The 22,874-nt window shown below is 40.7% G+C and overlaps 3 protein-coding genes across 7 annotated transcripts; 2 read left to right on the forward strand and 1 right to left on the reverse strand.

The window, feature by feature from the left end:
* Positions 1–42: 42 nt before the first annotated feature.
* On the reverse strand, positions 43–10,895 carry LOC5520359 (putative histone-lysine N-methyltransferase PRDM6). 4 transcript variants are annotated; one of them, XM_032365299.2, is made up of 5 exons: positions 10,759–10,895; positions 4,209–4,496; positions 2,198–2,487; positions 1,662–1,911; positions 43–1,576 (listed from the first exon to the last, which is right to left on the reverse strand). In XM_032365299.2, exons 2-5 carry the CDS (start codon positions 4,429–4,431, stop codon positions 984–986), a joined length of 1,356 nt encoding a protein of 451 aa, XP_032221190.1. In that variant the 5' UTR covers positions 4,432–4,496; positions 10,759–10,895; the 3' UTR covers positions 43–983. The 4 variants fall into 4 exon arrangements, with proteins under 4 accessions (XP_032221190.1, XP_032221189.1, XP_032221188.1 ...); XM_032365298.2 differs by lacking the exon at positions 10,759–10,895 and adding an exon at positions 6,704–7,018; XM_032365297.2 differs by lacking the exon at positions 10,759–10,895 and adding an exon at positions 5,683–6,639.
* On the forward strand, positions 8,568–12,484 carry LOC5520431. The gene is made up of 5 exons (XM_001640218.3): positions 8,568–8,809; positions 9,752–9,833; positions 10,158–10,259; positions 10,764–11,156; positions 11,588–12,484. The coding sequence occupies exons 2-5, from the start codon at positions 9,758–9,760 to the stop codon at positions 11,986–11,988; spliced, it is 972 nt and encodes a 323-aa protein (XP_001640268.1). The 5' UTR covers positions 8,568–8,809; positions 9,752–9,757; the 3' UTR covers positions 11,989–12,484.
* Positions 12,485–13,182: 698 nt separating this feature from the next.
* LOC116603703 lies at positions 13,183–22,327 on the forward strand. Of its 2 annotated transcripts, XM_032365294.2 has the most exons (19): positions 13,185–14,484; positions 15,401–15,535; positions 15,915–15,989; positions 16,500–16,593; positions 16,832–17,029; positions 17,170–17,328; positions 18,141–18,246; positions 18,329–18,460; positions 18,551–18,598; positions 18,850–18,900; positions 18,996–19,138; positions 19,209–19,598; positions 19,870–19,968; positions 20,345–20,497; positions 21,038–21,122; positions 21,199–21,315; positions 21,560–21,640; positions 21,717–21,949; positions 22,061–22,327. In XM_032365294.2, the coding sequence occupies exons 1-19, from the start codon at positions 13,365–13,367 to the stop codon at positions 22,185–22,187; spliced, it is 3,546 nt and encodes a 1,181-aa protein (XP_032221185.2). In that variant the 5' UTR covers positions 13,185–13,364; the 3' UTR covers positions 22,188–22,327. The 2 variants fall into 2 exon arrangements, 1 of the variants encoding a protein (XP_032221185.2); XR_007311629.1 differs by lacking the exons at positions 21,199–21,315; positions 21,560–21,640; positions 21,717–21,949; positions 22,061–22,327 and adding an exon at positions 20,832–20,969 and having other exon boundaries at positions 13,183–14,484; positions 21,038–21,088.
* Positions 22,328–22,874: the final 547 nt, after the last annotated feature.

Consider the following 22,874-nt stretch of genomic DNA (forward strand, 5'->3'; position numbering starts at 1 on the left):
GCCACAATGGCTTCTACTCTCTATAAAAACGCAAGGAAGAGCTATTACATAAAAGGTTTTATTAATGCACACAGTACAAATTTTATTTACAAATGAAGAACCCAGGTCCCCGTTACTTGGGCGTCAAAGGTAGAAGTTGAGGGGACTGGATCGAGTCCACAAGGACAAGATAAATATGAATATCTAAAACCAGCAGCAAAGAAACGATAAAATTACGACAAATTTGCGATATTCCTTTTCTAAATAAAAAGTACAAAACGCTATCTGAATGCGAGCCCTTCCCCGTGTCCTTGCTCACGCTCCGTGCAATTTTGCGAACAAGCGCAATGAGCGGAAGTTGAATTCATCTATCATAAAATGATCGGCGCGTGATTGACACACCTTCATTGCGTGACATGAAGGTGTGTGACACGCGGTAACTTAAATACATGTCAGAAATTACAATGACCTTGTCTTTGTTTGTTTGTAATGCACAGTCTATTATGTGGCGTATTACTTCGTAATGAACACAATTACATTTTTCCAAAATTTCAAACATTTTTACACCATCCTTAAAGGACTGTAAGTTGTGTATGTGCGGTATTGAGCCCTTCTTCAGGAATTAGTTCCTTAATAATCAAAAAGAGCTGATCCTAGTATCATTTGAAAGCAGTCAAACTCTTTTCTTCAGTAAGCAGGTCCAAGTCACAATGAACTGATCGTCGTATCATTATTGAAATACGTCAAACCCTTTCTTCAGGGAGAAGTTCCATAATAATCAAAAGGAGCTGATCCAAGTATCATTTGAAAGCCGTCAAACTCTTTTCTTCAGGAAGCAGGTCTAAGTCACAATGAACTGATCATAATTGAAAGTCGTCAAGCCCTTTCTTCAGGGAGCAGATTCATAATTATCATAATGAACTGTTCCCCACATTAGAATTGAAAGTAGTCCACCTTTTTTCAGGAAACAGGTCCATAATAATCATAATGAACTGATGCTCGTATTAGAATTGAAAGTCGTGGCCTATTGTCCTCTCAAGCCTTGAGTCCATTTTCACGAGTCTGCTGTCCGTTAAGTGAACCCGCACATGTTGATTGAGCAGCGCTGCACTGGCGAACGCACTCGAGCAGAAACCGCACCGGAACGGCCTCTCGTTAGCATGCGACTCCACGTGGTTTCTAAACTCCACCGGGTGAGAGAAGGTCTGATTGCAATGATGACACACCAGATTTTTGCCCATACCATTGCACTGATGCTCTTCAAGCTGTTCCCGCACCGCGAATGCCTTGAAACACAAGTTACACCGCCATGTGAAGTCATCCGCCATGTCGCGTGATGTCCGCCCGGAATACTTCCCGTTATAAGCCGCTCTACCGCGATATGCCACGGTCCTGCGGTCCTCCTTTCTCTCCTCTGCCTGCGAGGTGCTATTCAACTCGGTTTTCGCGCGCGATTCGTCTTGCGCGCGCCGTAATGGCGGTCGCCCTCGCTGCGCAGGAGCATGATCTGTGTGGTGATGCCGCTTGGCCGGGGGCTCATCTGCATCGTGCCTTTCACGGTTTCTTTGAGCGACCAAGTCTCTTGGGGGATGCACACCTAAAAAGGTAAACAGGTCAAACTCAAAACTAAAATAAACACTAAACAATCCGGCACAGAATCTCTTGTTTATTGTAAGACGTACCTCTAGTGCCGGAGTCACTTAGCGCGACAGGAACCCCCATGAATTGCGAGTACCTAGCGTCATACCAGACCAGTAATTCCTGGCCTGCCAGGATGTCTCTGACGGTGCGATAGTACACGCAGCCGTGGTACTGGAATACCACCATGTTTTGCTCCTTCTTGTGTCGTGCGCACCGCACAAACCGCATCCAGCTCGCGTTTGCTTCCTCGCGACCGTCCAGGTAATGGCTCACTTGGCCATCATGGAAAACCTGGAACAAGAAGGGAAACGGGAAAGGGGACTTGATCAGTAACATAAATATCAAACCCATTATTTAGAGACATCTTTATTATAATTGATCATTAGCATCATCAACATCGAAAATTGCCATCTTCAGAGTTAAATCGTTGTCTTCAGAGTTATGACGTCGTCATTAAAATCATCAAGTATGGTGTGGTCATCCCCGCATCATTTGTCACCAGCAGCAACATTATCATCATTTGAATCGTTAAACATTCGATGACAACATATAAAGAACACAACAAAGAGACACGCACCTCCCACATGTACTCGGTATCCGTGTCACTGCCAATATCCTCCGGTCGCATCAGTTTGCCTTCATACGGCCCGATCCAGGTCCCGGCCGGGATACGCTTGCGCGCGCACACCCCGTAACGCACGCAAGGAATACTGGATGTACACAGACACACTTCATCCGGGAATTTCAGCACTGAGCCGTTCTCGAGCGGGCTGCTTGACTGGCCAGCGGTTACGAGCTTGCGCAGTGAGTGCAAGGGTCCGTGCATCGGACATTCGCCTTCGTGCTTCTCGTTACAAACCTCACAATCTAGAAAACAAGATTTCTCATCAAAATATTTATTTAAAAAAACTGTTCGTTATATTTCTAGACCAACCCAAGGTTTTAATTGCTTTGTGGGAGGTGCACCATCTGAAGATTATTCGTCAATAAGATAATAATTATTTAGTGGATCTCTTATTTGAAATGGACCTGCCTGCATAAATATTGCATTGTATTTTTTCGCATTCTGGAAAAAGCGAAATCTATCCCTGCGTTACGTGTTTCTTTCGGGGGTTTGGATGACTCGATGCACGATAAACAATTCATTATCTGTCACCGTTAGTTGCTGGCGCGACTAAATACAATAGAAACAGATACGTTTTCTATCGCCATGGGGGATCTGACGGAAGATGGTCTCGGTCATAAAGCCTTTTTCATTCAAACGCGCTTCGTAACAAAACAAAAAAAACGAACATAGACAAAAAACAAACCCTTATAGATAGACTTTAAAAAGACATAATATTGTCAAACAAAGCATGATTATAAACCATAGTATTTGAGGCAACCTCTCTTGTCTTATTGTAAGAGGTATGTATCGGTAAATTCTGTTAGTTTGGCTAAACGCAGCGGGATTCTTTTGCCCCTTGAGAGACACCTTTGTTTGCCGTATCAACGGAGATCGGAAAACCGCTCTCTTAAATCGACTACACAAAAATAAGATCTCACTGGTGAAGAAGCGAGTTATTGCGACAATATTGAATCGCGATAACCTTCTCTTTTTGGGGTCTTTTTTTGGTGTAACAAATTAGCCGTATATGTCAAGTTTACCATGACAAAGAAAATGATAATGCGTGACAGTTAGCTAACTCAAGCGTATTCCCAATCGGTGTGTTGTTGTTTTAGTCAAAACACGTCTCAATTTGCGAAAAAAGGGGGCGTACAAGCTCGAGAAAAAGAAAACATGTTTTAAATCTGACCAAGCAAGAGATATTCACACATGACGAATAAAAAAGAACATTAACGTCAAATGATGCAACAATCTTTCATTTCTATCTGTATTAGTTTGAAAAAAGCTGTATTGACAGAACAGCGACAGAGAAATCCAATATTAACCTTCATGGCTACCGTGCCGTCAAACGCCACGCCATTGCATTTGTCATAGCAGAGAAAAAATACACGGCTAAGTAGACGCTTGGGTACTTTTATGTTGGTGGATCAGGAAATAGTTTAACGTCGATCACAAAGGCCTGAAAATGCTTCCTTCTATTAATGACAGTCCTAGACAGCGGAAGATCAAATGGATGACCACCACCGTTTGAGTAAATATTTGTTGTCTTCGTAACTGATCTTACTTATTTTTTAAAGTCGGCGTTTATTTTTCTTCTGAAAGAATACAGATATTATAAGCACCATGATATTCTTGAAATTCTATTTCAATTTATTTGTTTTTACAAATTGTTACGATAAAAAAATATCGCGAATTGATAAAGTATTTTTTTTTAAATAATCATACTCGCTATTTTAAGAAAAAAAAATTTCCGCAATCATTATCCAGCACTACTTCAGATAAGTCTGAAAACTGTTTATCAAAGTGTAAGAGGATCTAAAATATTCACTAGATATCCAGCAATACGGCGGGTGGTAGCATTGTGAAATTTGAGTGTTTAACTCCGACCATGCATTTTTTAGCTTCCAAAAGCAAAGCAATGAAATTTTTCAATATGATAGACCCTCCGTCTCCTAATAAATATTATCTAAACTCCACTCACATGTCACGGTGCCACTTGTGTCCTTCTCCACCTGAACTTTCTTGAGTCGCTCTCGCTGCAACTCTTTCGGGTCAACTAGACGCAGAGGAGTGTAGCCATACAAATAGTTAAACAAGTCTTCCATGGCGACCGCTTGATTCGACGCCGGCCGTTTCCCGTTGTTTGTGGTAGAATTACTCAGAGAGAACTGTGCAGAAGGGCTACCTCTCGTTCGGTCCCCCATCCTGGTAAAGATAAGCCACTACTGCAGTGCCAGCCACGAGTGGAAATCGTCCCCTTTCCTCAATCCTACGGAGAACAGGATGAGCGCTGTGTCACACAGATTAAGGTTTTACTCTAAGGCTAAGCTTTCTTTAACACTGAACTTATCAAAAATGCACGATTTCCTAAATAAGTAATGACTTGAAGGTTGTCCATCCAGGTGAGATAAATCACTTAGTAGAAGCCGGCATGCAAAACCCGTGTAGAATACCTAGTGGGTAATTCATATCACTACTCAACCGTGCGAAGGCACCTGTAATATCCTAAAATATTCATTGCAAGGATCGCTAGGAAATCCCTGCTCTCGCATGGAGCATTCCCTTTCGGCAAGGAATTTAGCCTGGGCAGGCTCTTAATGGCTCTTTATGAGTGATGTTTATATGCGCCTAATAAAAAAAACTTTTAACCTGGTGGCCGAGGGCGCCAATCATGTGATTGATGTCCTAGCAGAGAAAAGTCGAGCCAAGATCACCGATAATAAAGAACACTACGACATTTTCTGACTTGATGGCTTCATGGCAGCTGCGACGTCAAACAAATATCTTAATTAACAATTGGTAATGGTGAAAGGCGAGATGTTATTTGTCTTCGTCCATAGGGTTAACTGGAATGAGCGGCTATTATGGATAAGGAAGTGACAGTATTGACAACTACCTCTTAGCCCGTACTTGCGAGTATTTTTACCCTTAGCGTTGCCGTAACTCTGACAGATCCCGGTAATTCATCAATATAAATAAGAGCTCATTTATTTTCCTTCTTATCTGTTCTAACTCGTAATCTGTGTTTTCATTCACTACATAGAAAAAAAAAACACAAATAATTTAAGTCTTTTTAAAATGCAATCTAGTTCTGACCGTTAGGCAAGTGATATTTGATTAATTTTTTTTTCTAAATGGTGGCTTGACTAGGCGATCGCTCCCATCACAAAGAAATAGAACTTTGGCGAGTAAACTTGCTTTGCTTCTTGCACCTTTTAAACCCGGTATTCTAAATTGCTGGGACAAAATTATGTCATCGAACATGCAAGTACCAAACAGAGAGGTGCGCGTGGTAATCTGAGTTCACGTAAATCTTCTACAATCAAGGGTTCAAATCTATCGCGATGATTACAAGCCTCGAAACAGAAAATCCGAAAATTGATTATCCTTTCTTATTGAGCAATTTATCTAAACTCTAAACACAGGCGCAATATTTAGACATGTCTGCTTCTCACCTCCTGCTCTTGACGAGATCACGAGTCGACTTCAAAACGGGTAGGACGTTCAGTTATCTACGGAAATTTCCTCCGAAGACCTTTTCGTAATAAAGTGAATCCTTGAGTACAACAAACCACTATATAGCTACGAGATTCATCGACACTAAATCCACGTGCTTATAACAGCTATTATTCACTTTGCTTACGGATCACGTGTCCACTAGACAATAACACTTAGTCTTTAGGCTCGCGTGTTTCGATTGAAAACAAGCAATCTACAGTCTTAGACAAGACATAACAGCTTAGAGCATTGCGCCCAACGGTACGTGTTCTGGTGATACGCAGAGTGTCAACTGGCCGTAACCCGATTGGGAGACAATCCCCTCGGCTCCACAGACCAGAAATGAAAGTTTGTCATTAATTATAAATTGCATATCTAGGTTAAGTGCCAGGAGATTTAAATCAATATGAAATTTCAATTATTCATACCTCACTGTCAAAATACCTTCCTTTGTTTGGTAATTCAGTCATCAAAAATACATACGATGGCCAAAGCTGTCAATCAAACTAACTAAATAATTCATAGTTTTGACATTTTATGAAATGAAAGGTTTTACAATTACCTAAGTTTCTACTACCCTGTTTTTTAACCATTTCAAATCCACACAATTTGTTGTATGTTTCTATTCGCGTAAGTACTGATTGTGTCTATGCAAACGAACCGCTTCTTTTGATGAAGTTCAACTCTAGTTCATCGTAAACATTCATTGAAAATTCAAATATAAAACAATTACTTATCTGGAAGGATGATAACAAACTGCTCTACGGCTTAACAGTTAGTGATTCAAAAAGATGAAATATTCAATTTTTCTTAAGAAAACACTTTGGAAATTTCTCGTGCAAGTGGTGATATTTGCCTCTTTCCACGCTTCGTTGACAAGAAACGTTATCCTTTGGTTTGACGGGTGTCAGTACAATGTAAATTCCTTCGAGTACGACTGTTACTACTTTTCATATTTTACTATAACAGCTTGCTTACCAGACAAATGATCCTAGAAGATGATGGACGTGATGGTATCAGGAATTCTAAGGAATCTATTTCAAAAATAATTTTTTGACTATCGCCAATCAAAAGAGTTGGTGTCGAAACTCTCCGCTTGTGGTGATTTTAAAGTTTCATAGCCCTCGTCGCAGTGTGTTCTATTTGTTTGTTTGGTGGCACAAAAGGAGATTCCTAAAAAAAAAAGTAAATAATAATAGAAACAATAGGAAAGCCCTACTCGAGATATCAAAATACAAAAAATCTCCATACCAGCTAGCAACTAAATACTCTTTCAGGTTTTGCTAAAATTTCGGAGTGAATTATTTATTTTTTCAGCTGGACTGATTTATGGGTGCTTTAAGGATACAAGACAGGTTGTCGCCTTGAGAGCTGGAGAATATTCTAATTCCTTTAGATGCAAGTAAACTCTGAAAGGTCCCACCTGCGTAGGCCCCCGTAGCATGAGCTGCGCGGCCATCACATACACAGGATTCTTTCGAACTTTCTACATTCCTTAGCGTCATCTTTTTGCTTCTACACATTCTAGGCACAAATAAGGACATTGTAGATGCTCTCTCGGTTTGCACAAACAAACAGACAAACTAATAATTACACTATCAGGGAATGGGTCATTATCCTTGGAAGCTAAATAAATTGCAGTGCATTCTGTTTTTACTATCATGAAATAATGATCTATTTTGTGCATAAAAACATTAACAGAAATGATCTCCAATCCTCTGCTTATAGCAAAATACAATATCGCTTGCTATTAGTTTGCTAACTGGCGATATACATTCATCAGATAATACCTGTTTCCCATCCTTTTTAACCGTCTAAAGATCCTAGCAATTCCCCTGCCTCCGACAATTATATAACAATGAATTTCCGACAACAGACACTAATGCCTACGTTTTAAATCTAAAGCAAATACTTCAAATTCATTTTTGTTGCAATAGAGACATTCAACAGAAATGCCTCCATAATTCAGCCAGATTAATTTCGGCCGCGATAATAATTAGGTTTGCGGCCAAAGATAACAAAAGTCTACAAATTTTTTCAATATAGAAAAAAAACCGCGGAACCTTTATTGCAGCAATTAAAGGTGAATCATGCAACGAAATTAAACAGAAAATATAGTTTGATCATATGGCCATTGTAATTATTACACCGCCCAGTCATGCCGAACTATCTCTGAATTTTTCATTTAATTGATCTCAGCGTCATATTTGTTATATCCCAGTAAAAGAATAAAGCGTGGGTTCTAATATATCATTTAAGTGTTCATTTTTAATCGAGTCGTTTTCAAAGTTATACAGACCCTTAACCATTGAGCAGCAAGAGTTAAGTATTTTTCCTGTAAAAATATTCATAATAGCTGCGAAGAAGTTTTTGAAGAGAGTAAGTTCCTTGTATAGTATAAAAAAAAAACGATTATAATAGCTTAAAAAAGTAATGTGTTTTTCGTGGAGTATGTAAACCTGACCATAACAGATTGTGTTTTAGGGCAGTAAGGTATTTTCCCATAACTCGTTCGTGAGTTATGTAAAATGTCAAAATATACAAGGAGCCCTTTGTTGGCCACTGATGATACAATCTATTTCATGTGATAATAAAATTTCTTAGAAATAAATAATTGTATCACGTGACATGGATATCATGCTATATTACGATCTTATTTTTGGAAGTTTTCATCATTCGGAAGGATTTTCCACTATAAAATTTATCTAATATCCATTGTTGAAAGTCATACAAATTATTTCAACCACAAACTTGCGCAACGATCACTATAAAACCAACACGTCTACATACATGAAGTGCGTACTAAAAACCAAATGGACTGCGGTAAGACCTCCCCCGCCTAGCTTGGCACGGATTCGTTTGTTGTTGTTTTTTATTGATGAATTTCCGACCAGCTGAGAAGGTGGGGAAGAATGTTATGGCATGGGACCTGTAGATTGCACGGGTAGGGCAGGTTCTCTTCACGCGTCACATGACAGGGTTACTCTCTCCTCTCGAAAGTCCATCGAAAATACACTTCAGGATTCGGATAAATTTGACGCCAAAAGTCACGTTGGAACAACACAAGAATGGACTGAGCGAATGGTAAGTAAACCGCGAAATCCTGAGGTACAAATCTGCAACTGATTGTTAAACACGGCGTGCGATTCAATAGATAATGCGATGAAAAGGACTTCGAGTATCAAGACAAGTCTTCCGTTGGAGCTTATTCCGTCGCTCCGCTACTTGAGTAAAATCGAAGAAAGACCCTATAATCGGATGGAACCATGATATTTGATTACTTACGAGATCTAGGGATTCTTTATTCTCCTCCGTAAATGAAATGGTTATTAGACTCGAAGCAGGTGCCTCGCATTTGAAAGTGTCAGATGTCTTGACAACTTGATTAATCTCGCGTCACTAAATCCAGAGATTGCTGTTGGGATTATAACAAGACTATATACGATGACACGATTACACACGTCATAGCTTCGTCTGTATCTAGAGTGCCGTGTGCCCCAGGTTTCGTTTTGGATTCCAGGGAGTCGCAACTCTCTTTATAATTGCGAGTACAATACGTAAAATATTGAGCTACAGTATATTCTGAGCAGGAAACAGGCCATCGCGCCGATAAAACAATCATATTCTAACACTTGGATGTATCACTTTTTCTTTCGTTACTATGGATTATAAGGAAGCAGTAACGACACAATATATCCATTCCCTTTTCGTCCTCTTTTGTTTACGTAGAAGGTAATATTATTCAAAGTAGAATTTTCCAGGCGCGCTCATAAGGCCAGAGCCAAATGAACTTATGCTATATATATTATTGTTGTGACACCGCCTTTTTACTCTCTTTTTCTCTATAAACTCGAGTGAAGCTTTGGTATTGAATTTTCTCAGAGTATGATTAGACTAAAGCAAAAGCAAAAAAACAATCACACAATATAATCGTTGATAAAAATCGAAAACAAAAACACATTTTCGTCGATCACCACGTGCGGGAATCGTTTCTAAACGTGTTTCCTCTTGGTTACTGTTTCGAAGGTGTGAATGACAATTACCATGGTGACGGGACTGGGATGGTTGTGCCTGCTGGCGTTGCTGCAATGCGCAAAAGCGACAGCCGGTGAGTGATACTAGCTGTCAGGTCACGAGACGACTTCGTGGTCATATAGGGGTCATACCTAACGCGGTGGACACGGCATGCCATTAACAACCATATGGCGTCTAGACACCGTAGGTCACGTGACACCCCGTGAACACAATAGGGGTCCTTGATGTTCTGTTCACGATCCCTGGACCAAGGCAATAAAAACCGCACGAGTCACGTGTACAACCGGGGGATGCTTACTGAGTGTACTCGCCTAAACTGACTAGCATAGTTAGACCCACTATCAAGCATAGTTAGACACACTTGAGGTTGAATGTGAAATCTTATACTTTGATCAAGGTGATGGCTGGTCCGAGTGTACACTAACATGTGGCGGAGGAACACAATACCACGTGGATAATAGAGCAGAGACGAGATACTGCAACACCCACAGCTGTCCAGGTGCGTCTCGTCATATATGAGCCAGGTTCTTAAAAAAATCGAATTGTTTAAAAATTTCGAATTTGCTGATTTTGAAGTCCCTTGTCCGTTCCGTCTCCGCATTGGTAGCCCCCATTAAGGTATTATTATTTTTTTTTGGATTTTTTAACAGACACCGCCGTTTCGGAGTTTCTTGGATTAATTATCCGCAGGTCAAGGATCGGGAATGGGGAGGGGCTATATTCTAGGCCAATCTAGACAACACAGCTTTTCTCGTGTTATTTTGCCCTCCGCTTCTACAATTCTACTTCTTACACTTTTGCTGAGTGAACTCTAGCACGTTGTGTTACCGAAAATGAATCGCAAGAGTTTTTTCAGCGGGATTAGGCGAAAAAGTCAAAAGGAGAAAGAATTATACGGAGAAATGTCTTTCTTGTTAAAACTATAGCGTACAACTTCCTCGATTTCTATCTACACTGATAAATGTCTAATCAAAACACTAGAGTAATCTCCTTCTTACCTCAGGTGACGCTGGCTGCCTCTCCGCCTACCTCAGCTTCGATCGCGGTCACGTGATAGAGAGAACCATCTACGACGCCTCACACAATGGTAACCTCGCCACCATGCAGGGCGGGGCTAGCGTGGTGGAGGGGGGAAAGTTCGGGCGTGCCTTGAACCTGACCAGAGATGGTAACGTGACATTCGACATTCAGCATTTCCGCAACAGACCGACCCTGGCGATCACCATCGCCCTTTGGCTCAAGCTCTCAGAGGTGAAAGGTTCGCAAGAGGTGTTCTTCACGTGCGGGAATCCTGTGGTGCTCAACATCGGAGCGTACCATATTGGCATTGAAGACGGTGTTGTCACGTGGTCTCTGAAGAATGAAAATGGGACGGATTTGTTTAAAGCTATATCTGGTAAGAGAGGGATATCTACCACAGCTTACGCAACTTGAATTCAAGATCTCTCAAAATTTAAACTGGATTTTAACTTCAATTTACATCTTAGTAAATTTAATTTTAAGCGGGACCACGATATAACGATATGGGAGAAAGACAAAAGGACTTTATGTTATAACGAGGTTATTTCCCATATATATTACTGAATCCAAAACGTTGATAGACAAACACTTTTACCGTGGTGTGTTATTACCGAGTATCATTATACAGAGGTTCTCGAATCCTTTACTTCACTTCTTTAATCGATCTTCGCTCAACGGTCGTGTTAACGGGGCTCAACTGTACAACCGCAATGCCTAAACACGTTAAATGATCGACAAATGAGTTACAAAGCGGCCAAAGTGCGACTGTAACCCGCAATATTTACGCACGCCGTATTTCCTTTTCAGATAAACCAATAGAGAGTAATAAGTGGGTGCATATCGCAGGAACGCATCGATACTCCACAGGAATAGCAAACCTGTACATCAACGGCAATCTATCAAAGGGTGCGAGCGCACCTCGTAGGCACTTCCCGCCAGGTGTCTTCAACGACTGGGCATGCGCGGACATGGGAAATCCGCGGGACAAAAAGCCTCTTGTAGGCCTCATAGACGAGTTTTATATTTTTAAGTGCGCATTGCTACCTGAAGAGATTTCTGATCTTTATTCGAAAAATGCCTTTAAACGATATGAGATCCCAAGGCCTGTTAGTGAGCTAGGCGTGAAGGCTCAGGATGAGTGGCCTGGAAATGACGAGACTTTGATGGAGGAAGATGCAGCAATAGACGAGATGGAAGATGAGCGGTGATGGACCACGACGAAACATGTAAATCATTTGTATATATCAACTCAAAAGATAGATAGATCAATAGATAAGGACATCCCTATCAGAGCTGAATCAATGCACTTAAGAAAAAGGTGTAAAATCCAGCTTAGTCAGTTAGTTTGGTCACAGCGCAGACCTTGCACGGACTCTGAGCAGACACACTTTTTACGCACTCTGCGCATGCTCAGTCCTAATCTCATGATAGCACAACCTTTAAAACTGGTCCTCGTCAAGCGGTTAAATTGTTTTTCCCATCTAATAAGCCAGCTCTAATACTGCCATTTTAATTCTTAGTTTCGACAATTTATTATTTATGTCATTTTTTCATGCATTTTGTGTGTTTGTGTGCAAAACGTTCCATCATTGTACGCGCGCATGCGCACTTTGACATACACTGGGCGCACTGTTAGTGTACGAGCGCCCCAAATAAAAACCACACTTCCTACGAGCTCTTTAATAAACCTGAATTTTCCTACTACGCTTGTGTTTACTTTGTCTGTGGATGTTAGAAATCGGTTTCCTATCACGCCATATTCACGCACTCGCACAGCATTACCATTTAAAAGCCAATTGCAGTAAAATTGTATTAGGATTTATTTCTCTGTGACAATTTTATTGCCGTTTCTGCTTGCTGTTAACTACTATTGTCATTATTTGAAAGTTAGACCGATTTGTTTTTTATGGAGGAAGTAATCATTTATGAAAATAAAAAAAATGGAGAATATATGGGGTAATCCAAAAAGTTAAATAAGGTTATTTTTAATTGGATATTTAAAGAAAGAAATACATGCGTACTAAAAGCGATGCGATGGCACGGATATCGAATAAATCGGATTTAATAATTTGGTAAATACATTTCTGTGCCATTCTTGAATGTCACCCTTGACACTTAATTGGTTTCTAGAAGTCTAAGTGCATAGCAGCCCTTTTTTTTTCGCTTCATATCTCTCAAACACTAACTTGGCTTCCGCTGTGAGCTACAAGTCGGCTTCTCTAGAAATAATTCTGATCTTTATTCGTTGCTTTATTTCTGATAAGACATTGGCTTTTGCAGATTATATTTTTGCATAAATATAAATAGTCCTCGGTACGACGTAATTTTAAACATTTTTGCGACGTTTTGTTCAGCGGAATTTCAAATGAACAGTCTGTTGTCTCTTGGGATGGTTTCCATGGAGACGGCCTCGATAGTCATTATAAGTATGAAGCTGGTCCAATAACTCAAAATAATTCTGATCTAATTTAGAAGTGATAAGTGGTGAGGATTGTACACATAAACTATTGGATTCTCGCTCGCTCTGTGATGGAATAATCGAATACGGAGGAACTGATTCTTACGTCTGCATGCTCGCGCTACGATGTCACGAATTGACTTATACTTTTTCGACGGCCAGCGAAAGAAGAAGAAGTGGAAACGCTATCGCAAACCTCCCGAGCTTTTGCCTTTTTCTGTACGGCTAACGGGACTCAGTGGAGCTGTGAGGGTAGAGGCATATCTCAAGCAACAGAGAGCAGGAGAAAATAAACCCAAGGAACCTGCAGCTGAGAAAATAGTCCCAGAGTCAAAATCTGAAATCAGTGCAGAGGAGAATCCGGGACAAGCCGGCGGTGAGCAAAACCAGGTTGTTCTAAACAACCTCTACAAACTAGGCAACGAGTTAAAGGAGGAATTCGGAGACAAGAAACTCGACAAAAAAGCACTTCGTTTACCCAATATTAGCTTTAAAAATTTACAAGGAAATTCGGGGATTAAAAGCTTCGAACAGCTCGAAGGAGACGACGAGGAGGAAAACACGCAACGATTTCTATTTGAAGAAAATAAATTCGCAGCTCCAAACTTATTAGCGCAATTAGCCAAACTTCTTGATTTTATTCACGGCAAACAGGTTGAGGAGTTGGAAGATATCTTGTCCACGAGTGGACAGTTAGCTGACGATTTTAATCCGGCTCTTATTGTCGAAGAGCCGGAGAATGAAGTTTCAGAAACTTTAAAAGCTGGTGGTGTTGTGGTTGCCTTACCGGACGAACTCCGAGGCCGTCTATTGAATAACTTCGACGGGCTTAGCTCAAATGCAGTTTACGTCAAAAGAGAATGGCAAACTACCAGTTATAGAGAACAAGCTATTCTACAAAAACGCTTAGGTTTTACTCCAATAGATTCACAGCGAAATTTGTCAGAGGGACAAAAACAGCCGGATACAAAAATTGCAATGTCAGTTACGAAAAGTGACGCCGCGGAAAAGACAAGAGCTAGCGAGTCTAAAGACTCGATAAAAAAGAAAAAGTCTGAGCAAATTGTTACTGAAAACACCAAAAGAGATATGGACTCAGAGATCCCTGGGACGCCAGCAACACTCGATTCGTCTTTTGAAGGCCCGCAGATCCTGAACTACCGAAGGGATTCACGGAGTTCAACAATGATGACTTCGAGACCCAGGACTCGACTAGAGCGCTTCAAATACTACTCTGACAAATCAGGTAAAATTACTGTGATACTCTAAAGAAAAAAATTATAACGTTCGTAAAGTTGTATGTTAATTATAACATATATTTATTTTAATCAGGCTAGCTTTGCTGAAGGGAAATTATTGATAGAGATTGACACCATATATTGCACGCCGCGCAGGTCGTAAAGTGTTTCTGTAATCACAAGTCGATTACTGCACTTTTACCCGAGATAAACAGAGCGACACTTCATAATTAACACTGTTCCCGCCGCTTTTCCTAATATTAAATGTTCATCCTGCAGGAGATACTTGTAACATAATTTAAACAAGTGTAGGTTTTTGTTCTTTTACATTTGTTTTGGTCTATTTTCGGTCCAATGCTTTTAGACTATTATTGTCTATTCGCCGTTTGAGTGTGTTTGATGACATGCCAAGTTGTGTTTACCATCTTAAGTAAATTTCAATTTGCTCAGGCTTTAAGCATATCCTCATGGAAATTCAATTTATCGCTAAAAGTCATACTATTCTCTAAGTGAATTTCAAAACAATAGCGACTTTTTTACGTTTTTGGATATATCCTGACACTTTTGAAGTAATAGAATTCTGTTTTTAATATAATTTCTACTTTGCATTTAGTAATCACCTGCCTTTGCACTACATCTTATAAAACAAATTTAATGCTATGCAAATAGAGATATAAAACTAACACAGCTTTTAAAGATGATCCTTTGTAAACCCTTCTATAATTGAATTAGAAAATTTTCGAGCTATTTTGCTTTAACTAGTCTAAAAAGTAATTGTTCTATGATTGCTTTGGGGTAAAAAATTAATCTGAATACACAGCTATGGAAGTACCCATTAGAAGTGTTCATAATTGTTGCTTTTTTTTAAAAAAAAACGTTCTAATATTTGCCACTGATTCTAATTTTGCCATTTCCATCTTATAGATGGCAATAAAATATATACGAAAAAGATAAGCAGCAGTAGTCAGTTTTTAGCTGCCAACCAGAAGATCAATGTTGGGCCCCATGAGCACTACGGAGATGACGAACAGGAGAGAGACCTCAAAGATGTGTCTGATGGTGGGTGAATTACCAGGGAGGGGTGGGTGGGGGAAGGAGGAACAGCAAAGAGAACTCAAAGATGTGTCTTATGGTGGGTGAAATACCAAGGAGGGGTGGTTGGGGAAATTACTAGGACGTGAGACCCCAAAAATATGTCTGATCCTGGATGAAATATAAGGGGGGGGGGGTTGGGTTGATCGAGGAAATGATGAGCAGGAGACCTAAAAGATGTGTCTGATGGCCAGTGAGATGGCAGGGAGGGGTGGGTGGGGAAGAGAATGACCAGGGAGAGGATATTATTGATGACGGTAAAATATAAGTACAAGAAAGAGGTGGGGATTATTAAGTCAGTAAATTAAACAGCATCTTGATGAGTGAATATCATTCTGTTTCATAGTACCCTCTGTGCACAACACAGGACAACCAACCAGCATCAACTTCTCACTGCTGTCAAGGACTTGTGAGGACAAAGGTGACAATAACATGACAAAATGATATAAAGATATTAATGAATAGAGAAATTTATACAGTTATTTTGTGTGTGTGTTTTATACCCACTGGTAATGTTGCAGTGTGTTTTGAATGAAAAGCACATAACTGAACAGTTTGTTGTTCATGACATGCTGACATATTTGTTTTCTTTTAAAGCTGGAAGACAGATATATACTGTACATAATTAATTGCCATTTCTGATTACATCAAATCAATTAATGCTGTATATGCCTATTTTAAATATAGTTGCACTCAAAGCATCCATGTGTTGTAAATCTCAGAGGTTCATAAGTAGCATACACTATAAATGGCTAAATCCTGGTCTCTGAAAACCATGTGAATGCTCAAAGCCCTGTAAACAAGAAATCTACAATTTTTTAACCCGGATTTTTGAAAGCATATTACAACATGGGTTCTCTGAGTACAACCTTATTTGAAAAAGATGTTTGTTATATATGAACCTTACCTTTAGTCATATTTCCTTGTACAGGATGGATCATACACCCTGCTGAGGCAAACGACCTTGAGCGTCAGACACTGATCGAGTGGGCCCGAGCAAGACTCCTCCAGTCAATCAAAGAAAAGTGAGTATGAGTTTTCCCATTGATTTCCATGAAGTTCCTGGAATTGAAAGGCTTTTATACTATCCTGCATGTTCAGAAAAAAAACTTAAGACATCCCTCTCTTAGACACATTTTAAAAATATATTAATTAGAATATTGTACCAGTGAATGGCACATCAAAGCCAACTCAGATTTCCTTGGAACTAAACAAAAACAAGTATTGTTGCTTTTTTTTACTAAGAAAATTGTTTATTAAAAGGGAGGAGGCACTCCAAAAAGCTAAGGAACTGGGTGAAGATGGACCTGTAGTGCAGAAATTTTATGGTGATGCACAATTAGAAGCAGCCATGAAGTACAAGAAAGGAGTTTCCTGGGCTAAACGATGGAAGAAGATATCTGAAGATGACAAGAGAATGAAGTTTCTGATTACTATACCAGATGGAACTTCATATTGCTAGTATCCTTTTGTAAAGTTGAAAGTGTTATCAGAGCTATTGATCCTATCAAAGGTATTTTCCTGTGATTTGTATGTGAGGAATTTTCATTTAAAGATTGATACCACATAATACCAAATTCAACCTTAACTGCAAATCTCAGTTATCCATCTGGCAGAGTTGCTATCTGTGTAATATATCCAGGAACTGGATTGCCAGGAAAGTATACCCTTGTGTATGGCGACAGTGAGAGCCAGCCATTATTGGGTGTCTTTACCCCTTCAGGACATGGGTGCACATATCATAATGATGGCAGCATTAAGTGAGTATCTCAGCACTATTTCACTTATTACGGTCATATCATTAATTGATCAAAGTATTTTGACTGTCCTTTGCATAAATGAGCTCTGGTATATAGAAATAGGCATTCAGGTTACAAATACATTTCATCCCTTTCAAGATGAGTAATGCCTGGTGAATGGTTTAAATTTGGGGGGGGGGGGGGGTGAATAGGGGTATGTAAATCTGCCGCAGATATTTTTAGATCCGCATGGTTTGACAGATAAACAATAGCATCAATTAAAATTCATTTCAAATCCGAAATTGGACCATCAAAGCAGTCAAAATCCGAAATCCGCGCCCAAATGTCAACAGATCCGTGAAACGCTGTATTTCCAAAATCCGCCAATCCGCTGAAATAATCATCAAAATCCGTAATCCATGAGCATTTTGGGGCTGAATCTGCCGATCCGCGAACCTATTCACCCCCCTCCTATTAGCCTGACATAACTACATGGACATAATGACATAAGAGAAATACATGTTATGCTGGGCTGAACATGCAAACAGAAGAGTGGACAGCTATGTTGTTATGTCACATTATGGCACAAGGCAAAAGGGAAAATGCTGTGAAATACCCTTGAGTCCAACCCAATAACATCTTGTTAAAACTGAAAATTGGCTTATAGGAATTTGTTGTGTACTGTTTTATGAATAAAAAGTCCAAAAATACAAGGTGGCAATGTAAATCTGTTTACAACTTAATAAGATTATTGATTCCCCTAGCAGTCCCCCATTTAATACTAACAAATTGCACTCTTAGCTAACGTATTATTGTTGTTATTGTTTGTCCAGTTTCGTGGCAACACACAAATTCGGCTCTGTCATAGAAGAAGATGGTACTACACAGAAGAAATGGAAGTGGCCTTTGGGAAAGCTGCAGTCCGCAGTAGTTGTGCATGTACGCAACAACTAGAGTGTCAAGTTTAATTGATCTGTTGATCTTTACGCTCATTTGACATCTTTGTTGGTTATGTTTTCAGTTGAACACGATGATTTCTCTGCGCTGTGTCAGCCATTCCAGCATCACACTATACTACAACTGTCAAAGCGAACACTTAAAGTTTCAAGTTGGCTTAGTATCCGGAGCAAAGGCCTTTAAGGTGGAAGATTTGGTATGTTTAAAGAGCCGAGTTAAGTTATTTGTATTTGAGCTCCTCGTGGGGTCGTGGAACTGATTGATTTGCTTACCACTTTTATTGCAGGGCTATCTTCAAACCGAGCACAACTTCACTTCGCTATCTGCACTTCAGGTAATCAAATCTTATTGCTGACGAAAGCCTTTTATAGATAAATAAATTTTTGATCAGTTCGATTTGTTTGTATGAGGGATATTCTATTTGTTTTTTGGCAATTTTTGGCGCGATTCGATGAGAGTCGCCAGGCGTTCCACGGTTTAGGAACAAAAAAACTAGGGTCCAGTATTCGCGTTGAACAACACGCTCCACAGAATCCCCGTGAAAGGTGTTCCTCGAAAATCTAATCTCATGTCTCTCTCGTCCAGTCTATCAAAGTCAAACCAAAAAAGAAGGAAGGGAAGCGCAAACGAGCAGCGGTAAGGAGACTTCTTGGGATTGTCTATCTAATAAACCTTTGTTTTACTTCATTGAGCGCGACTAGAGCGTCACTTAGTCTTTTTCGTTGCTATAGAAACAAGCCAAAGCGGATGTTATCTCAGAAGAAGTCTTGGAGCAGAGGCAGAAAGAGCTTGAGGAAAAATTCCCCGAGCGTCGAGAATTAGAAACTGACGCTCCGTGGCAAATGGACTTGTTCCGACTGCAGCGTAAAGTCAAGTAAGGTCCCCTTATCTGTGAATTCTTTACCTCGCCATTGCCAAATTGATAACCTTTATTAATATAACAGAAATCTTGTGTATGACTGGATGGAACACTACCGTATTTCCGTTGGAATAACCGCCCCATTCCGCGCCTCATCGCGCGCACAGCGTCGGCGCTCTCTCGCACACTCGGCCCGGTCCCTTCCTGGATCAATGCCGTCCGATAGGGACCTTGGACGGAAGACCCCTCAAGGGCGTTCTCCCTCAGCTCCTCCTATTCCACGTGCAAAGGCGCTGACGAGGTCCCAGGAAGACAATAAATCCCAGTCTCCGCAGCGAGCTTGCAGTTCCACTAGCCAGGGCAAGACGACGAGGAATATTACAGGGGAGGGCACGAGGCGGTCTGTCACTGTTGATATAGCGGGGGCTGACGGGAGGAGCACGACGTACGGAAGAGCACAGTCAACTACAAGCGGGTAAGAATCACAGAGAGACGCAACGAACGTACACGACCCGCACGTTAGAATTAATCCCATGGCTTGTTCCATGAGTGGTAGGCCCCCTTTCAAATAGAATGATGATGTTATTCTACCCCAGTCTGCTAATCTATGCCATGAATACTGCTGGCAGGTAGTCAGAATTTGATACTCTTTGACGTATCACCCACAGCTTATGTCGTCATCCCCTCTTCTCATTTGTGAGAGATGTCGTGCTATCATCTATATCCTGCTCGATTGCTTATTATAGATCACCAGCTCACAGTCTATCACCGTCTCGTGCGCCCTTCCGCTGTGGCGTTGTACAACAGCCCCGCCCTACCACACCACCAAGAACAGGCTGTTGTCTGTATCCTTGCATACTTGAGTTATCTACCTGAAATACCACATGTTAATATTCATCTGCTAGACTTTCAATGGACTTTTATTATGGTTTTATTACCGCGAAACTCATTACAATCAAACACTTACAACTAAAGACGCTGACGATATGTGTGTTCTAAGCACAAGTTCTTATATCATGACTATACCGTAGTTTTACTCATTTCTTGCATGACACAAAGCTAAGAGACTACATCAAAAAGTTGCAATAGCTTATACAAAATAATTTTCACCCTAAAAATTATCGATATTTAGTAGCCTTTTGAATTGCACACTTCGTAAGGTTTCTCCAATCCCTCTATCTGTCTGGGCACGATGCCATGAATCCTTGACTCAATGTTTAGCGCTCTACGTGCGGAAGTGCTCGGTGAGAAAGACCCCCAGTGTCGCTGCGATCGGCGTAAGATTCCTGTCATCACCGACTTGGAGTATGACGTATTTATCAGTGATCACGTGCCTCGCACGCAGCTCGTCGTGGTCAGCGTCACGTCATCCTTGTACGTACATCACGTACTTAAAGCATTAATTGATTTGGGTGCTTTAAGCCGGCCTTGCCTCTGCTGTGCTTGTTTCGCGGGCGCAGTAGGTCTTACACGGATTATATACTATAAATGCTCGTTTAAAGCACTGGCTGAGTTATCTATGCTTAATGTGTTGAAGAGGGGTGCTAATTCAAGTTGGATGCTTATTTAAAGAACGTCATCGTTAAGCTCCTGTTCCTAAGTGTGCTTATCAAAGAGGACATTGAAATAAGCTTTAATACTTTTTACGAAATCTCGTAAATAAACTCTTCTAAAGCGTTTGGCATACTGATGTTTTTTGATTTCTCAGCGCCTTTGGGAGTGGCGGCGTGGTTGGAAACCATTTCAGTGCCGGCCAATAAATCCACTTCAAGGATTTTAAATGACGGATGCCAGAAAGAGATTTAGCTATTTGTCCGTGAAAGTTCACAGAATATTTAAAATTGAAGTAAGCAGTAAGATTTTCTGCAAGATTACCGTCCGTCGATTCAAAGATTTTTCCCCTTTAACCCAAAGGTATCCAGATGCCAACCCGTGTGATTCAATGCTTGATCAACTTTACTACGAGAAAAACAGAAATAGATCAATTCCATGTGTTCAGGTGAGGGTTCTCTGGTCATCACAGAACGCTTGGATATAATGATTTCATAACTTATAACTTAACCTTGTGTTTGCAGGCTCGTAACGACCCCTATATACTACTGAGATACGACATATCTACCGCTGCCCAGTTCTCATCGCACACGCAGCCTTTGCTGCTAAGGCGGCATAACGCCGTGCCAGGCATGTTTCTGGTGGGTGCATATGAGTATGTTACATCAGCCGCTGTACAATAGGTTTTACCTTGCCTCGGTCACTGGCCTCGTTGGGAGACCGCTATCAAGGAGATGATGGAAAGGGAGGGGGAGTGAGGGAACTTTTTTCTGTGTAGACAAAGGCCGATATCGCTGTATTTTTAGTAGCCATACGTTTTTTGTTTTAGGGGGTGGGGCGGGCGGCTAGTGTCAAGCTGGATAACTGATTCGCTATTCGTTGTAGATGTACACAGGTGGGAAGCTGCTATTTGCGGACCACATCTTCAACGGATATGGAAACGCCAAAAGAGATTTCCTAAAACAGGTAATGCCCCGTCAGTATTTCTGTTATTGGGATTTTGATAAAGTCATAACAGTTCTGATTTGATTTCATACACCAGATCACGCGCACGCGAAAAGAAGCACTTGAGGGCAAAGCGTTACCATCAGACTTCAGACTCAGCCCCACCCGCGGCCGGTCAGGTCCGCGGGCAGCCTGGGGCGGAGAGATCGGAGGTGTGAAGATGACGTCCCCACCGCAATCGGCAAGTGTAGATCACGCTGCTGCGAGCATAACCAGAATAAGATCCGGGATATCTAATGAAACTTACTCGTCTACCACGATAGATCTGAGGTGAGAGGATTCGACTCTTGGAAATGTAAGGTGTCACGGAGAAAACATTACGGTTACTATGGTAACATGAGATATCAAGAGGCTTGACTTACGAGTTGCCTTTTTTTTCAGGGGCGGAGGCCATTCTGCTGCAAGCTTTGTCAATCTTGGGCTGTCAATTAATAGCCCGTATCCAATAGCGACAAAGAGAATGGATTCGATTCACAACCCAGTGCGAGATGTACACACTGTGGCGTAGATCTCGACAATAGAAACCATAATTATTATTTTTTGTCCAAAGTATTTAAAACCCCTGCCACAGTTAGAATATATTATATATAAAAGGTGTACATATCTATAGTTTAAATGTATAAAGTGTTAATAAAAAAGAGATTGGTATTTATTTTGTCATAAAATACTCGCGCTTTGTGAGCATAGCTAATGATAATATATGCCCGTGCTATCAGGACTCATAGCTAATCATAATATATGCCCTTGTTTTCAGTTTGTACAACAAAAACAAAGGAATGGTAAATAACACACTATAAAACCTGTATTTAACTGTCAGAGATTGGTGTACAGCTTATGTAACCAAACAACGGCAGATAGGAGGGGGTTTTATGAGGGTGACCTATCCTTACTAGAACTAACATCTCGTATTCTAATATTGACATTTTGGGTTCAGTTTGGGGCACGCGTAGTCACGTGAATCCGGGACAAAAATATCATATTCCCAGCTAAACTTAAGTTCACATAATGCAATAACGTACTGCCACACCCTCCCTTTCATTACTATTACGCCCTGAGGCGCCTGTAAAATATAGACCCAACTCTAAAACGTCAGAAATGCAAACCAAGCATCACCAGACCCGGAGAATCATGGATTCCTCCAAGGCATAGACGACCTTCAAATGCGCATCCGAGCAATGTAATAGAATTGACTCTT

Source organism: Nematostella vectensis, chromosome 1, assembly GCF_932526225.1.
Source record: "Nematostella vectensis chromosome 1, jaNemVect1.1, whole genome shotgun sequence".
Taxonomy (NCBI): domain Eukaryota; kingdom Metazoa; phylum Cnidaria; class Anthozoa; order Actiniaria; family Edwardsiidae; genus Nematostella; species Nematostella vectensis.